Genomic DNA, 26,609 nt, shown 5'->3' on the forward strand with positions numbered 1-26,609 from the left:
GCAGCAATAAAGGGTTGTTTTGTTGAAGGCCTGTTTATTTTATGGTTCAGCTACCCAATACATCACAAGTCCCAATAAAATGCAATCAGAAAGTGGCTATTTTTACCAGAAGATTGTTGATTTTATATATATATATAAAATATATATATCCTAAATCATTACCTTCTTCTAGATACTTATAAAATGTCTTATGACAAAGATAAATTACATATCCAATTGGAGAATAGTATCAAAATTATATTTCTTTCTGGAAGGTTTTGTGCAATATTTTGAATGAAATATTTTAATTTCAAAAGAATAAATGATCATCAATATTTTTCACCAAACACAATATTTAAACCAGCAAATATAATCTAGTTACCAAATCAAAGTCCATTTCATCATCTAAAAGGAATTCCAAACTGTCTTCTGAACCGAAACTTTCAGTCAGGCTGTAAAAGAAAAAAGAAAAAGAAAATGTCTGATTTGTGAGCCATTTTCTGTCAACAGGTTTGCATTCCTTTCTAAATTGTCTTTGGAATGCAACTGTAACATAATTATTTTCAATAGCAAGTTTAGCCCTTTAGGGAACTGCTGATTGCAGAAATCAATGGATTCCATGAATATACAAAAGAAAATTGGATTCTGTCCCAGACAAAGCTGACATACACAAACAATGAGACCACATGGGAGGGCCATACCATATGGTACCAATTATTTGAGGTGTATCTATAAAGTAAGGTAACTTTATTTTTAAAGAAATACATGACAGCCTACATTGCCTCATCCCTTTGTCCCTTTGAATACATTCTTCTTGAGAATCTAAATGTGCTCTACTGCTCAAAGTGAAAGCTGTATCACAGCCTTCTGACTGTCCCCAAGTAAGGCAATGCTTCTCTCTTTAAGAGCAGATTTTACTTCTCAAAATATCTTCTAATCAGACTGACAAAATGTTGGTTGGGGCGATGGACAATGAGGTACCTCCTTAAAGCATAATCATGTGGCTTGAAAAGTGGCTCTGGAAAAATCCTGTAAGAAAGATGAATGGAAACTGATTGCAATATTAAAGAGGCAGGGATAGGGACAGAGTAAGTTGGCTGTTGGTGTGATCTAGGTCATTAACATTTTCAGATAGAGGGCAGTGATGATGTCAACGATGAGTAAGTGTATGGGGAGGGAGGAGAATTTAGAGATATATGGAAAAACGAAATAATGGGAACCAAAAATAGAAAGGGGTCTTGGGGCCATAAGAGAAGAGACAAAGATGACTCCAACATTTGTGGTCTGGAGCCTGGAAAAATGGAGGTAGCACTCATAGGAAGGAAAATGGCTTACAGATGGGATAAGAAAAAGATTAATATTTGCTTTATTCATGTTGAGTTTGAGGGGACAAAATACACACCTGGAGCTGCCTGTTGAGCAGTTGGAGAGAAGGTGTGGGAAAACAGAAAAGGCCAGGGACATAGATTAGTTTTAGGGAAACATACCCTGAGAAAGCATTTGATATTACAGTCTACCTTCTCTGCTCTTGGGTTGAGCAACATCACTTTCTAGTCACTCTCTTCCCACCTCTCTGATACTTTTGTCGTCTTTTGGGCTCCTCCTCAGTCTTCTTCCCTTCTCCTTCTACCCATTCTTTTGGGGAGACCTCATCCCTCTCATGGATTCAACCACTGCTAATACACCAATGACTCCCACATCTCTATCTCTTTCTTGAGCTCTAGATTTCGGTGTTCAACCTTCAACTGGACGTCAGTACCCACAAGGCTGTCCCATAGGGAGCTAAAACGAACATCCAAAATCACACTCCTTCTCTTTTTCCTCAGGCGGGCCTGCTCCTCTTACTGGATTCCCAATATTATTGGATGGCAAGACCATGCTAGTAATCTGGGAGTTATCTGTAACCACTCTCTTTTCCTGACACTTCCCTCAATCTTTACATAAGCCCTTCAAAGTCCTGTCAATGCCACTTCCCTAATGTCTCTCACAGCCTTTCCTTCTTTGTTCCCGATGCCATTATCTGGTTTAGGCAGTCCAATCTCTTTCACCTGAATTGCGACAATAGGCTCCTAACTGGCCACTGTATCTCTAGTTTGTCCTCCACCATTTCATTCTCTAAAATACTGCCACATCCATTTTTCTAAAGTGCAAATAGGATTGGGTCTCTGTCTTACTCTTCCTTAAAACATTCAGTGTCTCCCCAGGGTCCTTGGAACAAAGCACAGACTGCTGAGATAGATAGTATCACCACTTCCCTGCTTATGGTGCAGTGCCCATATACTCCTTGAGCCTCTCCCCTTTTTACCCAGAATGATAAACCAGTCATTCTGACACAACCAAACTCTGTCATCTCTGTACCAGAAAGCACTCCCTCTTCCAGAGCTTGTCCTCACAAACTCCTCCTCCTCTCATAGACTCAGCTTAGAGGCAACCTGCTCTGAAGCACATTCACCGATCCTGCCCTTGCCCTCCCATGCCCTCACCTCTCCTCTGGGTTAAGAGTCCTACCTTTGCATGCCTGTGGCACTCTGGGCTTATCCTTCTAATAACGTTATCACATTGTATTGCAATCAACTTGTCCGTCTTCCTCCCTAAATGGTAAGCCCCATGAGGGCAGAGATGGTCTTTTATTTATTGTTAGGGCACTCAATAAATATTTGTTGAATGAATGGATGAGACTAGGAGAGTGGTGAGCTTTCTGAGGGAGCGAATGTGGTGTCTGCATGTTACTGTGTGCATCTAGATGCAGAAAAGGCATTTGGCAGGATTCAACACTCATTTTGATAAGAACTCTCAGGAAAACTGGAACAGAGAAGAACTTTCTTAACTTGATAGAGTATCTACATCTACAAAAATTCTCCAGCTAACATTATACTTAATGGTGAAAAACTAAATCCTTTCAAGACTGGGAACAAGACAAAGATAACTGCTCCATCTACTCTTATTCAACATTGAAAGTTCTACCCATTGCAATAAGGCAAGAAAAAAAGATAAAAGGCATAAAGATCAGAAAGGAAGAAATAAAGCTGTCCTTATGTGCAAATGACATAATGGTCTACGTAGAAAATCCAAAGGAATCTTTAAAAACAAAACAAAACTCTTGAACTAATAAGTGAGTTCAGTATGGTCAGGGTATACAATCAATTGTATTTCTCTATATTAGCAATGACTTCATAGACACCAGAATAAAAAGTACAATACCATTTACACTTGTTCAAAAAGAAAAGACAAAAATATTTTGCTATAAATCTAACAAAACATGTATAGGATTTGTAAGCTGGGAACTACAGAAGGCTGAAGAAATCAAAGAAGATCTAAACAAATGGAGAGGCAGACTGTGTTTATGGATTGGAAAATGTAGCATAGTAAAGAAATCAGTTCTCCCCAAATTGATATACAGGGTTGTGTTAGTTTCCTAGGACTGATGTAACAAACAACAGCTTAAAACAACAGTAATTTATTCTCTCACAGTTCTGGAGGCTAGAAGTCAAAAATCAAGGTGTCAACAGGCCATGTTCTCTCTGAGGGCTCTAGGGGAGAATCTATTAATGCCTTTCTCTTAGCTGCTCCTGTTGCCAGCAGTCCTTGGCTTGCAGCCACATCGCTTCAATCTCTGTCATTACATGGCATTCTCCCTGTGTCTCTGTGTCTCTTCTCTTGTAAGGACACCAGTCATACTGAATTAAGGGTCTACCCTAATGACTTCATCTTACCTTGATTACATCTGCAAAGGTGTAATAAAAAATATGTTTTTTCCAGATAAGGTCATGTACATAGTACCATGGGTTAGGATTTCTTTTTTTTTTTCTTCTTTTTTTTTTTTTTTTTTTGAGACAGAGTCTCGCTCTGTCACCCAGGCTGGAGTGCAGTGGCCGGATCTCAGCTCACTGCAAGCTCCACCTCCCGGGTTTACGCCATTCTCCTGCCTCAGCCTCCCGAGTAGCTGGGACTACAGGCGCCCGCCACCTCGCCCGGCTAGTTTTTTTGTATTTTTTAGTAGAGACAGGGTTTCACCGTATTAGCCAGGATAGTCTCGATCTCCTGACCTCGTGATCCGCCTGTCTCGGCCTCCCAAAGTGCTGGGATTACAGGCTTGAGCCACTGTGCCCAGCGGGGTTAGGATTTCAACTTATCTTTGTGGGGGACATAATTCAACCCATAAAAAGACTTAACACAATTCCCATCATAATTCCAGAAAGATTTTTTGTAGATGTAGATAAGATTATTTTAAAATTTATATAAAAAGAAAAAGGAGCTAGAATAGCCGACACAGTTTTGAAAAAGAGGAATTACATAAGAAGTCTCCCTGACCTTAAGACTAATAGCTACAGGCCATTTTCCGTTCCCTGTGTTGTGTCTTGGAATCTGGAGCAATGAAGACGTCTGTGCTCTTAGGCAGGTCCTTCCTGTTTTCTCTATTGTTTTGGAATTCTTCTGGACTCAACCCAGACCTAAGACACAGATCTTCAGTGGATAAAGAAGACACTGGACTGCAGCAATGACTGAGTTGACTACTGATGGCCTAGGTCACTGTCTGACTTGCAATAGTTTCAACGTGTCCTGATAATTGATTGTTAGTCAGAATGAAAATAAGGCCCTTTGATAACAACACAGAAATTAAAACTAGCGACATACACCTGGGAGATAACTGTCCTGTAACAAGACTGTTGCCATTTAACTATAAGTTTTCTTACCCTGTCACTTCTTGTAGGATCAAGAAAATTATGTTCCAAAGAAATGATGTTGCTATATTATCAGAGATCAGTTACAGATCAGTGCTGCATACTACCTATAATTTCTAGTGGTTTGCTTTGTAAAGAGGCTTAAATTCCCATCTGTGATGCATTTTGGAATGAGTGGATTTGATGTCAACACCTTGAAAGATATCACTCAAAACACAGAAGAACAAGAGTCATCAGCTCCCACACAAAGTGAAACATGTGAACCTAATTTTAGCAGTGTTAATTAGGAGCAACTATTCACGAGTCATTGCATCAATACCGCCTGTGTTATAACATCCTCTCCTCCCTAAGGCATGGGAGCAAGTGGTACATACTTGTCCGGGAACCAGTTCCATTAATACTATGGTTGTATCTGTCCAAAGATAAGTAGCAGTATGTTACCAGTTTCACTACCTTTGGATTTTGGATAACATATCTATACTGTGATATTTACACGTTTTAATGAGTTAATTTTAAGTGTAATTGCCATTCTAACTTTGTATGTGAAATCAAGACCACACGTAATAAACCTTGCCTATATTAAATAATAAAAATAAAAAAGTAATAGCTACAATAGTCAAGATCATGTGGCAGGACAGTTATATAGATCAATGGAACAGAATAGAGAATCCAGAAATAGGCCCCAGTAAATATGCTTACATGATTTTTGACAAAGGTGCAAAAGCAATTCAATGAAAGATGCCCTTTCAACAAATGGTGCAGGACCAATTGAGATACACAGGCAAAAAAACACCATCACCACAATCTAAACCTCACACTTTATACAAAAATTAACTCAAAATGGAAAATGGATCACAAACTTACACGTAAAACTATAAAACACTTAAGAAAAAATATGGAAAAAATCTTTGAGTCTAAGGCTAGGGAAAATGTTTTAGAATTGACACCAAAAGCATGAACTATAAAAGTAAAAATTCATAACTCGAAATTCATCAAAATTAAAACTTTCACTCTACAAAAGAGCTTATTAAGAGGATAAAAAGACAGTCTACACACTTAGAGAAATTCTTTGCAAACCACATATCCCCAAAGGACTAATATCTAATTATATACAGAATTTTCAAAATCCAACAGTTTTTTTTAAAAGGCAATTCAGTTAGAAAATGAGCAAAAGATATGAATAGATATTTCATCAGAGGATATAAAGATGCAAACAAGCACACGACAAGATGCGCAACACCATTAGCTACTAGGAAAATCAAATTAATACCTAACAGAATAGTTAAAATAAAAGACAGTGCAAACACCAAATGCTGTTGAGGATATGAGGAAACTGGACCCCACAAATAATGCTGGTGGGAATGTCAAGTGATATAGTCACTCTGAGAAACAATTCATCAATTTCTTTAAAAACTGAACATGTGGCCGGGTGTGGTGGCTCACTCCTGTAATCCCAGCACTTTGGAGGCCGAGACGGGTGGATCACCTGAGGTCAGAAGTTCGAGACTGACCTGACCAACATGGTGAAATCCCGTCTCTACTAAAAATAACAAAAATTAGCTGGGCGTGGTGGCAGGCGCCTGTAATCGCAGTCAGGAAGCCAAGACAGGAGAATTGCTTGAACCTGGGAGGTGGAGGTTGCAGTGAGCGGAGATTGTGCCATTGCACTTCAGCCTGGTCTACAGAGCAAGACACCATCTCGAAAAGGAAACAAAAACAAAAAAGACTGAACACACATCTACCACCCAACCAGGCATTACATTCTAATTATTCCAGAGAAGTGAAAATTATGTTCACACAAAAGGTGGAACAAAGATATTGCTAGCAACTTTATTCATTATATCCCCAAACTCAAAATAATCCAGATGGTCTCCAATGAGCAAATAAACTACAGCACGTCCATACCATAGTATACTACTCAACAAGAAAAAGGAACCAACTACTGATAGACCGAACAACTTAGGTGAATCTTCAGAGAATTATGCTTAGCAAAATAACCCAATCCCAAAAGATTACATACCGTAGATTTCCATTTATAGAACATTCTTGGAATAACACCATCATAGAAATGGAGAACACATTGGTGGTTGCCAGGGGTTAAGGGGAGGTGGGAGAGGGAAGTGGATGTGACTATAAAAGGGCAACATGAAGAACCCCGCGCTAATGTTCTGTATTTGATGGCATCCATGTCAATATCCTGGTTATGGTATTGTGCTACAGTTTTGCAAGATGATACCATTGGAGGGAACTGGGTAAAGGGTATATGAAGTCTCTCTGTACTATTTCTTACAATTGCGTGTGAATCTAAAACGATCTCAAAATGAACATTTAATTACAAAAAATAGCGATTGCCAAGTGCCACAGAAGCGGATGTCCAGAATTCAGAGGGTGCCTAGAATTCACAGCAAAATGTTTCTGTTTTCCTCAGAGATTGTCATGATACTGTGATGCTGGCCCAGATCCCTTCCTCTGGGCTGGTGTACCCAACCCAGGCATCAACATATTTTCTTAAAGAAGCTGTCTTGGGGTAGAAAGGGTTGAGAACGAGTGACTTCTGACATAATGAGTACAAATGAGCGAACAATTAAGTGAGGGGGGAAAACAACAACAACAAAATACTTTATGATCCTAATTGCGGCAATTTTGAATCACATGGTGAAACTGCAAACACACAGGCTAGCAGAATAGCTTAATAAAAAATAGGGCAGTGGATTCTGAGAAGCAAAGACCCAAGATGCAAGGGGGCAGATAGTTTCTGCAAATAATAGCTATAGATACTTAACAAAGAATGGAGAGAGGCCTGTGAGATCTCAGGAGTGCACAGAGATGGCACCACTGCCTCCAGGATCTCTTACAACAGTTTTGGATACATGACATAGATGTTGAGAAAAGGCTAAAAGTTATTTGCTGAAAACCATTCCCAGTTCCCAAGGGAGTTAGTCAAGTATATACTGTACTTTGATTTGATTTTCTCTGAGGTGCGAGTCAGGATTCTGCTTGGCTTTCCTGTTCAAAATGTCCAGGTGAGGCCGTGCCGTTGGTGATGGTGGAGTGAAGAGAAATAACATGGAATTAGAAATAAGCCCATGCACTTGGGGCAAGGTATTCATTTTTCTGCACAGACATGCCCATTACTTCTTTATTTAAAAAATTATTTTATTATTGGAATAATTGCATAGAAATTGGAGGTCTTTTATTCTATTGAAACTGAGTTGCACGCATAAGAATAAAATGAAAGGCACACACTCTTCTAAATGCCTCAGGGAGAGATCACATTTTTGGCTTTTCCCTCCAAAGCCCTCACTGTCTATAACTATATATCACTCACCCCATTATAGTGTGTAGTTCAGGAGTGCAGAACTATGTACTATTTGTGTTTGTGTACGTGGGGTCTTGAAGAGCACCTGAAATATTTATGTCTCCAACAAATACATGGTGAGTAAAGGAAAGAAGGCGAAAAAATGGATGAAGAAGAACCAACCGGATGGGTCCCGTCACCATCTTAAATTATTGTTTCAGCTTTTTTTTTTTTTCTTTTGAGATGGAGTTTTGCTCTTGCTGCCCAGGCTGGAGCGCAATGGTGTGATCTTGGCTCATTGCAACCTCTGTCTCCCAGGTTCAAGCGATTCTCCTGCCTCAGCCTCCCGAGTAGTTGGGATTAGAGGTGCCCGCCACAAAGCCCGGCAAATTTTTGTATTTTTAGTAGAGATGGGGTTTCACCATGGTGGCCAGGCTGATCTCGAACTCCTGACCTCTGGAGATCCACCCACCTCAGCATCCCAAAGTGCTGGGATTACAGGCACGAGCCCCCGCGCCGGGCCTATCTCAGCTTTTAAGCTGGTACCCTAACATGTACTACTAAAAAGTATTGTTAAGAGGTGTTATTTAAACTGAGAAACTTCTATATTCAAAATTTCAAAGAGAAGAGAACATTGACACCACCTCCCACTCCCTCTACCCCACCCCTGCCCCCACACCCTACTCTAGATCCTCCAACAGGCAAAATAATATGTCTTAAAGTGAGCCAAAGTAGCCTCACAGCCCAAAAGAGTTTACTTTTCAATCAGCTGGCCAGATGCACAATGCTTCAGGCTCATACCAGGGTCATTTCTGGGCAGGCAACTTGTATTCCTGACCTTTATCCCACCACTAAATACATTCCAAGGTTGATAGTAGGATACAGGAGAAAAGGAGTCCCCAGGGGTCAGCCTGTATTAGGGGCTGCAAACTCGGATGGATACAGGGCAGGGCAGGTAAAGGAGTGGAGTGGTCCCAATAAAGACAAAGCAACATGAGAGATCAGACCCCTCCCACGGGAAAGTTCCCAACTTGATCCCAGACATCAAATCTTGTGGTTTTCAAGAGAAGATAGAAATACAGATTTTTTTTCATGAGATATGCTTATTTTTACTTTATTTATTTATTTATTTATTTTGAGACAGGGTCTCACTCTGTCACCCAGGCTGGAGTGCAGTGGCACCATCACTGCTCACCGTGGCCTCGACTTCCTGGCCTCAAGTGATCCTCCCACCTCAACCTCCCGAGCAGCTGGGACTATGGGCATGCACCACCACACCCAGCGAATTTTTGTATTTTTGGCAGATATGGGGTTTTGCCATGCTGCCCAGGCTGGTCTTGAACTCCTGGGCTCAAGTCATCCACTGCCCCAGCCTCCCAAAGTGCCGGGAGTAAAGGTGTGAGCCACCATGCCTGGCCTACATGTGCTGATTTTTAAACATTGGCCACCGAGCCAAACACCACCAAAACACTGGGGCCAGATAGCACAGCCCAGTGGGGCCAAATCTCTGGTCTGAATTTGTGATGCAGAGCGGGAGAAGGAGGGTCATTCCACCAGGGAGGGACGGTGATAGTGAAGGACTTCTTGGAGTTGATGGTGGGTAGGTTAGAACTACCTCTGCTCTAAATTAATCCTTTTCCCAAGGGTTAATTCTCTGAATCACTGGCCAAAGGCAGTCACCTGGTTGCAAATGGCCTGGTTTTCTGGGCCCTGGGAGTGGGCCTGTCAACAGCAGAAGGCAGGCCTGCGCCAGAGAAACGAGGCGCCTCAGCTTGGAAGGACTTTAGGACATGTGCTGGTTAGCCAGGGGATGTTTCAGGGACCCTCTTCCTCTGATTCTCTGCCTATTCTATCCACTCGTGCACCTCTCGGCATTTTGTGATAACATGAGAGAGAGAACCAGAGCCCCTGGCTGCTAGGACTGAGGGTGGGGTGGACACAGCCCTCCATTTTCCAGGCTGGCTTGTAGTCCTGTCTCCACTTTGAAATGGACATTCTCAGGTTTTACTTTCATGAGTCCCAAATCTACTTTTACCTTGGCTGTCTCTTTCCTGAGAAGCATCTTCTGAAAGGATGTCTGTCCCCCCAAACTCCTCAAGAATGCCTTCCTTTTTACTCGAATGTAATGATAATTCTAGAAATGGAAAATGAAAAGGAGAGACAAAAAGAAAGATGGGGGGAAAAAACACTGCTGAGAAAGAGAGCTTTGTCTCAGGCTGAAGATAGAGTTATTGTCAAAACTTCCAGGGACAGAAATATAAGTTGGAGACATCATCAACCAGCAAACATAATATGCAGATGGTAATATGCAAACGTAATATGCAGATGGTAATAAACAAACATAATATGCAGATAGTAAGGACTGGTCTCTGGGATAGGAGAAGGTAGGAGAACTGACCAGTAGGGCGCTAGGACATCTCCATTTTCAACATCCTTCTGTCGTAACTCCTAAAATCCCAAATGTTAGGTATTCAAGCCTCTGGACTGACAGACTTAACTAGTGTCTGAACATTCTCTATTTAGATGATGAACCCAGAACTGAATCTTTTTTTTTTTTTTTTGAGACAGGGTCTTGTTCTTTTACCCAGGCTGGAGTTCAGTGGCACCATCACAGCTCACTGCAGCCTTGAGCTCCTGGGATCAATCCATCCTCCCACCTCAGCCTCCTGAGTAGCTGGGACTACAGGTATATACCAGTATGCCTGGCTAATTTTTTTTTTTTTTTTTTGTAGAGATGGGGTTTCACCATGTTGCCCAGGCTGGTCTCCAACTCCTGGGCTCAAGTACTCCGCCTGCCTTGGCCTCCCAAATTGTTGGAATTATAGGATTGAGCCACCGCACCTGGCCCAAGAAGGACTAAATCTTAAGTTGCTAAATGCAAATACTTCTTGGGTTTTTTTTACCCACTTGTTTTCTCTCTTGTGCAACACCATTTAGCTTTAACCAAATGTTATCATGTCTGAACACTTTACACATATGGCCTAATTTAATCACACTCGGCACAGTGAGGGATGCAGGGAACCAAGCAGGGAACCCATTAGTGGTGTGTTGGTAAATGTTTAACAACTAACTCTCTAGAAAGCAAACGCCCCCTGATTTGTAGTCCGCCAATTTCTGGGGTGTAAATGCTCCTATCCTGGAGTAGTGGCGTCAGTTCTCAGCTGGGCTGCCCCTGGCTCCCATCCCTGCACTGCATCCTGGAAACTCTCTCCAGGTAGTAAGCTGAGGCAATCCTAGGGCTCACCTCACTGGTTTCCCCTCTCCAAGGGATCAATCTACTTTGCTGTTTGATGTCCAATGTCTGAAAATTCCTGTTTCATATGTTTATCCAGTTTTTCAGGCAAGAGGATAAGTCTGGTCCTGTTAGTTGAAAGTGCAAATCATCCCCTTGATTTGTGACCCCGCTTTCACTTATTACATTTTTTTTTTTTTTTTTTTTTTTTTTTTTTTGAGTCAGGGTCTCTGTCTTTTGCCCAGGCTGGAGTGCAGGGGCATCATCATGGCTCACTGCAACATCCTTCTCCTGGGCTCAAGCAATCCTCCCACCTCAACCTCCCTAGTGGAAGAACTACAATTGTGTGCCACCATGTTCAGCTAATTTTTAAATTTTTTTAGAGATGAGGTCTCAGTATGTTGCCCAAGCTGGTCTCAAACTCCTGGCTCAAGCAATCCTCCCTCCTTAGCCTCCCAAAATGCTTGGATTACAGGTGTGAGCCACTGCACCTGGTTAAATTCTTATAAATATGTAATGGGGCCCTTCTCTGATCCGCTGAGCTGACCTAATGCCAGTACATGACTGTTTCGATTCCTGAGATTCCATGATAATATATTATATACAGTTTTAAAGGATTTGTAATCTTCCTCCCGTTACCTTCCTAATTCAAAAGTATTTGCTTATCTTTCTAGATGAACCTTTGGATCATTGTGCAAAGCTCTCCCCACCCAAGACCCAATTCCCTGTCACATTTTTGGTAACATTTTACTTAAAATTCCATAAAATTATACATTAGTTTTAGACAATTTGGCAACTTTACATATCAATCTTTCTATCTGAAAACATGACATAGTTACATAGTTTTCTATTTCTCAAATCTCCAGGTCACACACATTAAGGTTATTGTTTTCTTAGATTTAATTTCCTTGTATATTTTCCTTCCTTCCTTCCTTTCTTCCTTCCTTCCTTCCTTCCTTCCTCCCTCCCTCCCTTCCTTCCTCTTTCTTTCTTTTGTTCTTCTTTCTTTCTTCTTTTCCTTTCTTTCTTCCTCTTTCTTTCTTTCCTTTCTTTTTTTTTCGTTCCTTCCTTCCTTCCTTCCTTTCTTTCTTTCCTTCTTTCTTTCTTTCTTTCTTTCTTTCTTTCTTTCTTTCTTTCTTTCTTTCTTTCTTTCTTTTCTTTTCTTTTCTTTTCTTTCCTTTCTTTCCTTTCTTTTTTCTTTCTTTCTTTCTTTCTTTTCCTTTTCCTTTCTTCCTCCCTTCCTTCCTTTCTTCCTTCCTTCCTCTTCCTGCCTGCCTGCCTACCTGCCTTCTTTTTTGAGACAGGTTGTTTTCTTAGATTTAATTTCCTTCTTTTCTTTCTTTTCTTTTCTTTTCGTTTTTTTTCTTTTCTTTCTCTCCTCTCCTCTCCTCCTCCTCTTCTTTCTTTCTCCTTTCCTTTCCTTCCTTTCTTTTTTGAGACAGTCTCACTTCCATCACCTAGGCTGGAGTGTAGTGGCATACTCATGACTTACTGCAACCTCGACTTCCTGGGGTCAGGTGATCCTCCCATCTTAGCCTCCTGAGTAGCTGGGAGGTGCGTGTCACCATGCCCAGCTAATATTTTGCTTTTTGTGGAGAAGGAGTTTTGCCATGTTGTCCAGGCTGGTCCCAAACTAAGTTATCTGACTGCCTTGGCCTCCCAGAATGCTGGGATTACAGACATGAGCCACCATGTCCCACCTTCTTGTGTATTTTCTAATTAATAATATTAGTTTACTTAGGTTAATAAAACATAAATGACGGCCGAGGTGGGCAGATCACAAGGTCAAGAGATTGAGACCATCCTGGCCAACATGGTGAAACTCCCTCTCTACTAAAAATACAAAAATTAGCTGGGCACGCACCTGTAGTCCCAGCTACTCAGGAGCCTGAGGCAGGAGAATCACTTGAACCTGGGAGGCAGAGGTTGCAGTGAGACGAGATTGCTCCATTGCACTCCAGTTCTGGGTGACAGAGCAAGACTCTGTCTCAAAAAAAAAAAAAAAAAGAAAGAAAAAGCCACATAAACGACTTAGTGTCTGTTTACAGAATCTTTTAATAAAATCAAATAGCCTCTCAGGGTTTTAGAGGGGATTTCTAGGTATGCTACCATATCAGTTGAAAATAATATATTTTATCTTTCCCCCATGCATATATTTTTATTGCTTTATGCTACACTCCAAATCTCATGTTGGAATTTGGTCCCCAGTGTCAGAAGTGGGGCTTAGTGAAAGATGCTCAGGTCATGGGGGTAGACCCCTTGTGAATGGCTTGGTGCAATCCTGATAGCAATGAGTGAGTTCTCACTCTCTTAGTTCCCACAAGAGCTCCTTGTTGAAAAGAGCCTGGCACCTGCTTCCCCTCACCGTTGCTTCTCCTTGCACCATGTGGTCTCTGTACACGTTTCCCTTCTGCCATGAATGGAAGCAGCCTGACGTAATAATTAAATAAATGCTGAAATAAATGCTGGCACCACACTTCTTGTACAGCCAGCAGAACTGCGAGCCAAATAAACTGCTTTTCTTTATAAATTGCCCAGCCTTAACTGTTCCTCTAGAGCAACACAAATGGACAAAGGCACTTTATATCTGAAATTAGCCCAAGTTTCCAAATTAATGATACACAATAACAGATATAGTGAAAATCTTTGTTTAGGTTCTGTTTTAAAAAAAAATCTATTTAGATAAATAAAAAACATTGAAGCAGATGATTTTGGAGTTAGGAATATTCACTTCATGGAAGTCGAGAATAAGTAACTTACTTGCTAATATTTTTGGAAGGATGATATTGGCTTTACTTTTTGATGCCTGTGCTCTTTTTAGTGCTTGCTGGATTTGCCAATGTTTTGGAGACAATTGCAGCAGAAAAAAACCATATTTCATGTACTCCTTGAGGAGGAATTCTGTTTTTGCTATTTCACTACTCAAAAGAAAGAAAGATATGATTAGGTATATCTGTGTGAAAGCATGTTCATTAAAAAAAAATTTACAAAATTTTTGCTCTTGATTGTGTACTGAATTAATAATTTAATTATCAAAAAGGATAAATATGGCCATAAAAATATGGGCTTCAGTGAAATATGAAATGAGATGAAATAAAACTTTAGGAATGCTGTTTAAATAAAACATGTCCCAGGATACACACACATTTAGAATAGACATGATAGTTTTACTCGACTTATTTATTATTTCTGTGGGAAACACTGTATTACATTTTAGACATAGGGAAAAATTAGAAGGTAGCAACAGGACCGGGCACAGTGGCTCATGCCTGTAATCCCAGCACTTTGAGAAGCCAGGCAGGTAGATCACCTGAGGTCAGGAGTTTGAGACCAGCCTGGCCAACATGGCGAAACACTGTCTCTATTAAAAATACAAAAAATTAGCCAGGTGTTGTGGCAGGCGCCTGTAATCCCAGCTACTTGGGAGGCTGAAGCAGGAGAATTGCTTGAACCTGGAAGGCGGAGGATGCAGTGAGCCGAGATCGCACCATTGCACTCCAGCCTGGGCAACGAGAGCCAAACTCCATCAAAAAAAAAAAAAAAAAAAAAAAAAAAGTAGCAAAAGGTGGTACATTTGTAAGGAGAAGAAAGAAACTAACACTTAATGAGAACCTACTACTGTAGGCAGGACACACTACAGACATATGCTTATCCTCAGGACAGCACTTTAAAACAGGTACTATTGTTCTTATCTTGGAAAGGAGATGTAAATGGTAGAGCCAGTACTCAAACCCAGGTCCGTCTGACTCAGATGCCCAAGCTCTTGCCAATACTGAGTGACTTGGACCAAAAACTTTTGCCCAGCTTCACATTGCATTATAGTAATTACATTACAAAGTGGACAGAGAGGGATGTTAAAGTAACAAAAGAAGGCCCACTTGAAAGGGAGCTTCCAAACCTTTATCTTTCAGAGCCTTCGTTGTTCAGACCCTCACCAATACTCTTATCAATAGTACTTTGTATCAGTGTTTTCAGCTTTAATATTTCTATCTGTCAGAGGCTTCCTTCAGCCCTGGTGCGAGAGTGATATTCAAGGGTCAGTAAATGGCTGCCTCACATATCACCAGTTGGAAGATTGATGGGAGCCCTTCCTTCTATGGCTGCCTCCGTTTTAGATTGAAATCCTCCCGGATATGCTACAAAGAACACGGGGTGACAACTGGCTGGAACGATACAGCTTCCAAGCAAAAGCTTCAGAAGATGCCCCCTTCCCTTTCCAGCGCTACCTGTAGAGGAGGCCTCCTGGGGCCATCTCGAGCCATAAAGAGAGTAGAGAACCTGCTGCCCTTGCTCCACTACAGGCTTGTTTTTTATGATCTCCTGCACCTTTCTAGGATGATGTGACACATAATCGATCAAAAGTTCTCTTCGGCAAGGCCGTTTGGAGGGCTTAACTCGGTGGCTAGTGTGCATAAATGCAGTACTTTGCACTAAAATAGAGGCTGCTACTCTAGCTCTAGAAACATTCTATAAATGGATAGAATCTTCTAATTGCATTAGGGGGTGAAAGAGAGAAGGAAATGCTCCATCTTGGAGCAGCTTCAGTTTTAGGCTCCTAAAATAGAAGAGCCTACTGTAGCCAGAATGTGAAACACACATTCTGTTAGTGCAGTTGGTTTCCGAGAAATCAACTCTGCTTCATTTCAGACTAGCTTGTCTGAAGGATGTAAGAAGCCTAGGACCTAGTTCTAGAGGAGAGGTAAGCATCAAGTTCTCACCAAGGAAAAGTAAGTTTAGCATTGACCTGATACCAACACTACAGTGTCTGCTGAATCATGAAATTAGTGTCCAAAAATGATGACAGAAGGAAGCTTCTTTAGCTACTTAAAATTAGTTAGGCCGGGCACAGTGGCTCATGCCTGTAATCCCAGCACTTTGGGAGGCTGAGGTGGGTGGATCATCTGAGGTCAGGAGTTCGAGACCAGCCTGGCTAACATGGTGAAACCCCGTTTCTACCAAAAATACAAAAAATTAGCCAAGCGTGGTGGTGTGCACCTGTAATCCCAGCTACTTGAGAGGCTGACGCAGGAGAATCGCTTGAACCTAGGAGGTGGAGGTTTCAGTGAGCCGAAATCACGCCATTGCACTCCAGCTTGGGCAACAAAGGCGAAACTCCCTCTCAAAGGAAAAAAAAAAAATTAATTCAGGTGAGTTTCCTTGACCATGGAAGGAAACATCCAAGTTTGAAAAGGGGTGGCAAATGGTACAATTTTACCCAACACCTGCTCCAATACTTTTTTCTCTTTATAGAGCTTAGCTTTTTAATTTTTATTTATTTTTACTAGGGATGGGGTCCTGCTGTGTTGCTCAGACTTCACTTGAACTCCTGGGCTCAAGCAGTCCTCCCGCTTCAACTTCCAAAGGAGCTGAGAGGCAAGCAGTGTGCCCAGCAGATCTTAGTTTTTAATAACAATACTAGTTTCTACTATGTAAGCATAAACATAAAAAATACTGCCCATGATGATTGTAAGATAATTGTAGAATGAGTCCCAATTTCAGAGATGTTAAAATGTGGGGGAAAAAACGTCTCAGAATGAATGAAAAAGTGCAACCAGACTAAACTAAAAATATACAAAGAAAAAAATGAATGAATGAAGAAGGGCACTTAGACAGTAATTTATTGTTTATTCCTGATTGTTTTGCTTCAACTAATTTCTTTGCTTCTGTATCTACAAGTTAGAGAGACTTTCCAGCCACATACTGTCCTGATACCCAGGCAGGAACAAAGCTTGATGGACAGGTTACTTATTTTTAAAAATTCGTTCATACTTATGACATCATCAACTGATAAGGATGATCAGGATTATTAGGTCTTATCTGGCATAAACAGGTTTTAATGGGTCGTGGAAATTTGGCCACGAGAAGATTGTACCCACCCTCACCTTTTCACTGCTTGTACCTCCATGCTTGCTTTCTTCAGCTCTGCTGTCATTTGGAGTTTGTTTATAGTTTCCTGTGCTGCCCTGAAAAGCAATGAAGATCTGTTAATTTACTTCTTAGAAACAAACAAACAAACAAAAGAGGTGAGAGGGGTTTGGCCAGAGTGATGAAACTAACAATTTAAGAGCGTCTACAGATCTCTGGTCGTTTTCTCGAAGGAACTCTTCAAAGGCCAGTGCATCATCTTGGAGCTTTTTCTCTGCTTTTTTGAGTTGCCGTTCCCTCATTGCTATGTCTTTTTCAAACTTTTTGATTGTGTTTCTTTTGGTTGACAAAGCATACTAGGGGCATTGAAGACAGAGGTGTAAAAACATGATTCCACACACAGCAAGTAAACATTTGTATTGGAAATAATAGTATGCCTAAATCTTGGAGCAATGGACTTTATTTCTTGAAGGAGTTTTATTTTCGGGGATTATTAGAGGGGAGACTAATTTCCCTCTCTTACTTTTATGAAGAGGGTCAGTGTTATTCCAAAAGAGCTCTGCCCTAGAAATAAAAAATAGCTGCATATTCCTCCAAAGAGCAGATGCATCTGGTATTACCTACAGTGTATTACCCTCTAGTACTTTCTGGGATTTGGGAAACTGGGCTGTCTGCAGTCACAAAAGCTACCAGCATCTCTGCCAATAGGAAGACCATGAGAGAAAGCAGTTTCAACTCTGCCATGCCAGTGGTGCATTCCTGGGAGCCAGCCCAAGGGTACCACATCTAATTGTAATCAAAAAGGCCTATTTAGATCCCCAAACACAACTTTGACATCTGCCTGCTATTTCCTTCTATTTTTTTGGTATAGAATATAAGAATCCACGTGGTGATTTTTGTTTTGTTTTGTTTTTGAGACAAGGTCTCGCTCTGTCACCCAGGCTGGAGTGCAGTGGGGTGATCTTGGCTCACTGCAGCCTCAAACATCCAGGCTCAAGCAAACTTCCCACCTCAGTCTCTCAAGTAACTGGGACTATATAGGTGCACACCACCATGCCTGGCTAATTTTTGTATTTTTAGTAGAGATGGTTTTTGCCATGTCGGCCAGGCTGGTCTCAAACTCCTGAGCTCAAGCAATCCGCCTGCCTTGGCCTCCCAAAGTGCTGGGATTACAGGTGTGAGCCACCACACCCAGACCCATTTGGGTTTTTAATGCCATACAGGAAAAAAAAAATCATAAATAAGGCCACATACATTATAATATAAATGAATTTAAAATATGGAAATGAGATGATTTTAAAGCGATAACAACCATGGTATGTAATGTGATATCTAAAGAGGGTCCCAACTCTGCTATAAATAAAAAAATAAAGATGCCATGAAGCCACTTCAGTTTTTGAAAACTAACAAGTTACCCAGAGTTAGCCAAATTGATATCTAAAGAGGGTTTTTGGGGTGGCGTTGTTTTAAAAGATGGGGTAAATAGGCCGGGCGCGGTGGCTCAAGCCTGTAATCCCAGGACTTTGGGAGGCCGAGACGGGCGGATCATGAGGTCAGGAGATCGAGACCATCCTGGATAACCCAGTGAAACCCCGTCTCTACTAAAAAATAAAAAAAAAAATTAGCCGGGCGAGGTGGCGGGCGCCTGTAGTCCCAGCTACGCGGGAGGCTGAGGCAGGAGAATGGCGTGAACCCGGGAGGCAGAGCTTGCAGTGAGCTGAGATCCGGCCACTGTACTCCAGCCTGGGCGACAGAGCCAGACTCCGTCTCAAAAAAAAAAAAAAAAAAAGATGGAGTAAATAGTAGGATGTTTGTATGTTGGTGGCAATAATCCAGCAGAGGGGGAAAAATAATAGTTAGAAAAGATGAGTAATTGTAGAATCATTTTTGTAATTTTTTTCTAGCTTAATTGAGGTATAATATCCAATAAACTCCACATTTTTAAAGTATACAATCTGGTAAGTTTTGACATATGTATATACTTGGGAAATCATCACCACAATCAAAATAATGAACATATTCATCACCTTAAAAAGTCTACTCATGCCCTTTGTAATCCATCCCTTCTTCCCTCCTCCCCAACTCCTTTCCCAGGCAATTACTGACCTGTCTTCTGTCACTATAGACGAGCTTGCATTCTCTAGAATTTTATCTAGTGAAATTATAGTATGAACTATTATTCTATCTGGATTTATAAACTTAGTATAACTATTTTGAGTCATCCATGTTGTAGAGTATCCATAACTAATTCCTTTTTATTGCTGAGTAGTGATCAGTTATGATGATGTACCCCAGTTTGGTTACCCATTTACCTGTTCATGGACATTTGGCTTGTTTCCTACGTTGGGCTACTTCGAATAAGGTTGCTATGAGCACATGTGCTTTTATTTTTCTTGGATAAATTCCCAGGGGTGGAATGGCTATAAATAAGAAACCATTCTTTATTTCTGACCCAGGAGTCTGGTGTCTTCTATTGAAACTATGAAACTGTATCAGACTAACTTCTTAGCTTGCAAGTAGGATAGCATTTTTGATCTTCATAGCTCTGGAAACTAGGTCCTTTGCATTTCTGTATAAAACTTAGAATCAGTCTTTCAATTTCTACAAGAAAGACTCGTGGGATTTGCATTTAGATTGTATTTATAGATTAAATAAATTAATCTGTAAATCAATCTGGAAAGATTTGGCATCTCAGCAATATTGAGTCTTTGGATCAATGAACATGGTATCACTCTCCATTTTTTTAGGTCCATAACTCGTACGTTATGGTAGTTTTAAAATAGATTTCTTCGGATTTTCTGCAGAGAGGATCATGTTGTCTGTAAATAAAGACGGTTTTAATTCTTCATTTCCAATCTGGATGTCTTTCATTTCTTTTTCTTGTCTTATTGCACTAGCTAGGACCTCCAGAACACTGATGAAAAGAAGTGGTGCAGTGGAAATCCTTGCATTGTTCCTAATATTAGGGGGAAAGCATTCAGTCTTTCACCATTAGATATATAATGTTAGTAATAAGTTTCTAGTAGATGTCTTTTTATAAAGTTGAGGAACTTCTCTTTCTACTTTGCTGAGAGTCTCTATCAAGAATGAATTTTGGGTATTGTTGAGTGGTTTTTCTGCATCAATTGGGATAATCATATGGGTTTTCAATTTTAATTTGTTAATGTGTATTACATGGATTCATTTTCAAATGTTAAATTACTTTTGTATTCTTAGATTAAACCCTAATTTGTCATAATGTATTATCATTTTTATGTATTATTGGATTTGGTTTGTTACATTTTGTTCAGAATGTTTGCATATATGCTCACAAGAGATCTTGGTCTTTAGTTTTCTTGTCTTCTAATCATTTTATCTAGTTTTGATATGAGGGTAATGCTGGCTTCACAGCATGAGTTGGGAAGTATTCCCTCTTTCTCATTTTTTTGAAACAGTGTGTATAAAATTAAATTTATTTCTTCTTTAAATATTTGGCAGAATTAACCAATAAATCTGGGTTTTTCTTTGTGAGAAGATTTTTACCTGTAAGTTCAATTTCTTTAAGAGACATAAAACTATTCCATTTATTTCTTTCTTTTTGGGTAGGCTTTGGTAGTTTGCATCTTTCAAGGACTCTGTCTATTTCATCTAAGTTGTCAAATTTATTGGCATAAAGTGTTTATAATATTAAATTCACAATATGTCAATGTTAATAATTTTTAAATGGGTATTTCATGTCCCAACTCTGCTATAAATAAAAAAATAAAGATGCCATGAAGCCACTTCAGGTTTTGAAAACTATTACAAGTTACCCAGAGTTAGCCAAATTGAAAATTTCATATCGTAGTCCCCAAGACTGCTCTCACTTCTGACGCTGACTGTAAGTTTGAGGGGTTCCCCCAAATACTGTCAGTTTTGGTAATTTGCTGGAAGGACTCACAAACTCACTGAAAGCTACTATACTCATGGGTATAGTTTATTAAAAGGAAAGAATACAGATTGAAATCATCCAAAGGAAGAGACCCATAAGGCAGAGCCCGAGTGAATTCTAAATGCAAAGCTTCCAGTGTTCCCTCCCCACGGAACTAGGAGGCGTTATCCTCCCTGCATCTACATGTGACAGCACACACAGAATACTGTCAACAAGGGAAGTACAAATGAGCTTCAGTGTCTAGAGTTTTCACTGAGGCTTCATTAACTAGGTATGATTGGTTGACCGTGTGGTTGATCTGTCTCCAGTCTCCAGACCCTCTAAGTGTGACCCAAAGCCCCACCTCTAAGTCCCATTGTTAGTATTTCTGGGATGGCCAGCCCCCACCCTAAGACTGTCAGATGTGACCAGTTCTACATTAAAGAAAGACACCTTTATTAAGTATGATATAGATTACCACCCAGAAGTCAAGGGCAAAGGTCAGACTCTTTCTGGACAAGGTCGAATTTTTTACTACAAATAGTTGTTCCTTGGCATCAACAGGAGATTGACTCCAGGATCCCCAAGGACACCAAATTTTGTGGATGCTCAAGTCCCTTATATAAAATGGAATAGTATTTGCATATAACTATGTACATTCTCCCATATACTTTAAATAATCTCTAGATTAATTACAGTACCTAATACCAATGTAAATGCTATATAAATAGTTGTTATACTTTATAATTTTTCAAAATTTATATTATTTTGTTGTTTTTTTATCATTTTTTCTCAATATTTGTGATCTGCAGTTTGTTAAATTCTCAGATGCTGAACCTGTGGATACAGAGGATAGACTGTACAAGTCTTTTTGATAAGTGGACACTTCACCAAACTAGTTGAGGAAGGGAGGGACATAGCAAAGAAAGGAAATGAGGTATATTTAATATAAATGTCCTAAAATCCTAGTGTATCTGTCAAGCGCCACCTTAAACTACCTAGGACATCTGTTATGTTAGTAGGACTTTATAATAAAGACCAAACTCATACCCAGGAAATGCTTTTTAACAAACGAAGCCATCAGGTTCTATTTATAACTTTATCAGTTACTTTAAGTGAGATATTTTATGTTGATTGTGGCTGGCAGTGTACGGAAGTACTAACTAACTAAATTTATGCCCCAAAATGTGTGATGTGAAATTAGGAAAAGTCAAGTACATTGTTATTTACTCATTAGCATCAAAGAGTTTAATTGAGACATGTTAACATCTTTAGATTATTTATTTATTTTTTTAAATTTATTTATTATTATTATACTTTAAGTTCTAGGGTACATGTGCATAACATGCAGGTTTGTTACATATGTATACTTGTGCCATGTTGGTGTGCTGCACCCATCAATTCGTCAGCACCCATCAACTCGTCATTTACATCAGGTATAACTCCCAATGCAATCCCTCCCCCCTCCCCATGATAGGCCCCGGTGTGTGATGTTCCCCTTCCCGAGTCCAAGTGATCTCATTGTTCAGTTCCCACCTATGAGTGAGAACATGCGGTGTTTGGTTTTCTGTTCTTGTGATAGTTTGCTAAGAATGATGGTTTCCAGCTGCATCCATGTCCCTACAAAGGACACAAACTCATCCTTTTTTATGGCTGCATAGTATTCCATGGTGTATATGTGCCACATTTTCTTAATCCAATCTGTCACTGATGGACATTTGGGTTGATTCCAAGTCTTTGCTATTGTGAATAGTGCCGCAATAAACATACGTGTGCATGTGTCTTTATAGCAGCATAATTTATAATCCTTTGGGTATATACCCAGTAATGGGATGGCTGGGTCATATGGTACATCTAGTTCTAGATCCTTGAGGAATCGCCATACTGTTTTCCATAATGGTTGAACTAGTTTACAATCCCACCAACAGTGTAAAAGTGTTCCTATTTCTCCACATCCTCTCCAGCACCTGTTGTTTCCTGACTTTTTAATGATCGCCATTCTAACTGGTGTGAGATGGTATCTCATTGTGGTTTTGATTTGCATTTCTCTGATGGCCAGTGATGCTGAGCATTTTTTCATGTGTCTGTTGGCTGTATGAATGTCTTCTTTTGAGAAATGTCTGTTCATATCCTTTGCCCACTTTTTGATGGGGTTGTTTGTTTTTTTCTTGTAAATTTGTTTGAGTTCTTTGTAGGTTCTGGATATTAGCCCTTTGTCAGATGAGTAGATTGCAAAAATTTTCTCCCATTCTGTAGGTTGCCTGTTCACTCTGATGGTAGTTTCTTTTGCTGTGCAGAAGCTCTTTAGTTTAATTAGATCCCATTTGTCTATTTTGGCTTTTGCTGCCATTGCTTTTGGTGTTTTAGACATGAAGTCTTTTCCCATGCCTATGTCCTGAATGGTACTACCTAGGTTTTCCTCTAGGATTTTTATGGTATTAGGTCTAACATTTAAGTCTCTAATCCATCTTGAATTAATTTTCGTATAAGGAGTAAGGAAAGGAGCCAGTTTCAGCTTTCTACTTATGGCTAGCCAATTTTCCCAGCACCATTTATTAAATAGGGAATCCTTTCCCCATTTCTTGTTTCTCTCAGGTTTGTCAAAGATCAGATGGCTGTAGATGTGTGGTATTATTTCTGAGGACTTAGATACTTGACAATAAAGGTATAAAAATGTTCAATTCATTCATTTTGTAATTATTTTCCCATTAAGTGCTTGGCATCTCTGCTTTACCTATGGTAAATGAATATGCATATAGACATAGTAAATAATCATGTTTTCAGTTATACACCTGGCTTCTAGTTAAAGTTTTTGATGGCAGGAAAAAAAGCCTCTATCATTTTTTATAAAAGACTCCACAAGGGACCTGGCACACTGTTCTGACATGAGTAGGTATCAAGAAAGCTGGAGGGATTCTAGAATTGTCTGAATTTCCAGAGTGCTTGGATTCCCACCATATTCAGCCAAAGCATCAGGAGAAGCTGCATTAAACAGGGCATCTCAGGTGCTATCCTGGTCATAGGAGAGATAAGTGGGGAAAAAGGAACAAACTAGAACCAGATATTTTCTAGAATAATTTTTCTGATAGGTTCCAGGAAGTATAAAAACCTTGTCTGGGATATTAGAATGTAAATCCTTTGAGGGGCAGACCTTTGCTTTGTTTACTGCTTGGCACATAGTAAACTCTCAGTAAGTATTTTTCAAATTAATGAACACATGAAAAAACCGACCTGTTCAACCAATATATTTGGGACATGTAATAGAAAAGCAAAATGTCAAGGTAAATATTTGACAACATTACACAAGAAGTCTTCCATTTGGCTAGGGGAGCAAAGTTATTTTTACTACCTCGAGCAGAAACCTGTCTCTCTGGTCATTAATAAATTCATGGACAGTCCTTTTTGTGTCTGAACCTGTGAAGAAAGTTGAAATAGACTTAAGTTTGTGCATCATCCTTAAAAATGCTGTATAAAATAAAAGCCATATAATTAAATTATTCTACAGTATGTATCCGATCTTTTAAAAATACTATACCTTCAAATAAACCTTTTCCTAACCACTCAAGTTAATTTAATAATGGTAATTACAATTTATTTTATGTCTATCATATTCCAGAAACTTCATTAGCCACTTTAAACATATCACTTAATCCTAACAACAACCCGAATAAGGTACTTACTACTATCCCTATCCTGTCTGTAAGGTCCTGAAGTGTAGAGCTGTCAAAATTCTTATCCAAGGTCACACAACTAACCTAAGCCTGTTCTGTACCAAGTAAGACTGAAGTATTTTAAATCTTAATGTTTGGCCAATCTACACATAAAACCAAAGCTCTTAGGCAAAATCTTTTTGGGCTCATAAACCAAATTTATGTCAGGAAAGGAAAAGATGACAACTAGTTTTACCACCTAGCAATAGAAAATACCAAATATTTCCTTTCAAGCTTTTTTCATTCTGGAAATTTATACATATGCTACATTTCAATAATGTTCGCTTCATAAAAACCAACAGAATGTGGCATAAAATAAAATCTCTTAATAAGAATGTAACTATAGCTAGCAGAAGAAAAGAAATAACTAAAATCAGAGCACAACTCAATGAAATTGAGAGGAAAAAATAAAACCATACAAAGAATCAATGAAACAAAAAGTTGGTTCTTTGAAAGAGTAAACAAGATTGACAGACCACTAGCTAGATTAACAAAGAAAAAAAGAGAGAAGATCCAAATAAGCACACTCAGAAATGACAACAGTAACGTTATAGCTAATCCCACAGAAATATAAAAGATCCTCAGAGACTATTATGAACACCTCTATGAAAACAAACTGGAAAATCTAGAGGAAATGGATAAATTCCTGGAAACACACAACCTCCCAAGATTGAATCAGGAAGAAATTGTAACCCTGAACAGACTAATAATGAGTTCTGAAATTGAATCAGTAATAAACAACCTACCAAACCAAATAAAGCCCTGGACCAGATGGATTCATAGCCAAATCCTACCGGAGGTACAAAGAAAGGCTAGCACCAGTCCTACTGAAGTTATTCCAAAAAAATCAAAGAGAAGGGATTCCTCCCTAACTCATCCTATGAATCTGGTATCATCCTGATATCAAAATCTGGCAAAGACACAACAAAAAAGAAAACTACAGGTCAATATCCTTGATGAACATAGACACAAAAATCCTCAAAAAACACTAGCAAACTGAATCCAACAACACATCAAAAAGTTAATTCACCATGATCAAGTGGGCTTTATTCCTAGAATACAAGGTTGGTTCAATATACACAAATCAATAAATGTGATTCACCACATAAACAGAATTAAACCCAAAAAACCATAGGATCATCTCGATAGACACAGAAAAAGCATTCAATAAAATCCAATATCCCCTTATGATAGAAACCCTCAACAAACTAGGCATGGAAGGAACATACCTCAAAATAATAACAGCCATCTATGACAAACTAACAGCTAACATCATACAGAGGTAAAAGTTAGAAGCATTTCCCCTAAGAAGTGGAACAAGACAAGGATTTCCACTCTCAGCATTCCTAGTCAACATAATACTGGAAGTCTTAACCAGGGCACTCCAGCAAGAGAAAGAAACAAAAGCATCCAAATAGGAAAGAGGAAGTCAAATTATCTCTCTTCACTGATGATATGATTCCATATCTTAAAAACCCTAAAGATTCCACCAAAAGAATCTTAGATCTGACAAACAACTTCAGCAAAGTTTCAGGATAAAAAATCAATGTACAAAAATCAATAGTATTTGTATACATCAATAACATGCGAGCTGAGAGCCAAATCAAGAATGCAATCCCATTTACATTACACACATACACACACACACACACACACACACACACACATATACACACACAAAATACCTACGGATATTTGTAACCAAAGAAGTGTAAGAACTCTACAATCAGAATTACAAAATGCTGCTGAAAAAATTCATAGACGACACAAATTGAAAAACATTCCAGGCTCATGGATTGGAACAATCAATGTCATTAAAAATGTCCACACTTACCAAAGCAATTTACAGATTCAATGTTATTCCTATCAAACTACCAATGTCATTTTTCACAGAATTAGAAAAAATCTTTCTAAAATTCAGGCTGGACATGGTAGCTCATGCCTGTAATCCCAA

At 39.5% G+C, this 26,609-nt stretch overlaps 1 protein-coding gene and 1 pseudogene across 2 annotated transcripts in view; one reads left to right on the top strand and one right to left on the bottom strand.

The window, feature by feature from the left end:
* Positions 1-26,609, bottom strand: part of CCDC38 (coiled-coil domain containing 38) — a 67,680-nt gene that overhangs the window by 14,661 nt on the left and 26,410 nt on the right. For both annotated transcript variants that reach the window (XM_077954779.1, XM_015152467.3), the window contains 7 exons: positions 24,295-24,359; positions 17,249-17,412; positions 17,074-17,154; positions 13,952-14,109; positions 9,995-10,093; positions 7,619-7,667; positions 362-431 (listed from right to left, as the gene is read on the bottom strand). In XM_077954779.1, coding sequence (XP_077810905.1) covers positions 362-431; positions 7,619-7,667; positions 9,995-10,093; positions 13,952-14,109; positions 17,074-17,154; positions 17,249-17,412; positions 24,295-24,359 — 686 coding nt within the window. The remainder of the gene's footprint in view (positions 1-361; positions 432-7,618; positions 7,668-9,994; positions 10,094-13,951; positions 14,110-17,073; positions 17,155-17,248; positions 17,413-24,294; positions 24,360-26,609) is intronic.
* On the top strand, positions 945-5,011 carry LOC144332987 (oocyte-secreted protein 4B pseudogene; annotated as a pseudogene).

The sequence above is a fragment of the Macaca mulatta genome, chromosome 11 (genome assembly GCF_049350105.2).
Source record: "Macaca mulatta isolate MMU2019108-1 chromosome 11, T2T-MMU8v2.0, whole genome shotgun sequence".
In the NCBI taxonomy this organism is placed as follows: Eukaryota; Metazoa; Chordata; class Mammalia; order Primates; family Cercopithecidae; genus Macaca; species Macaca mulatta.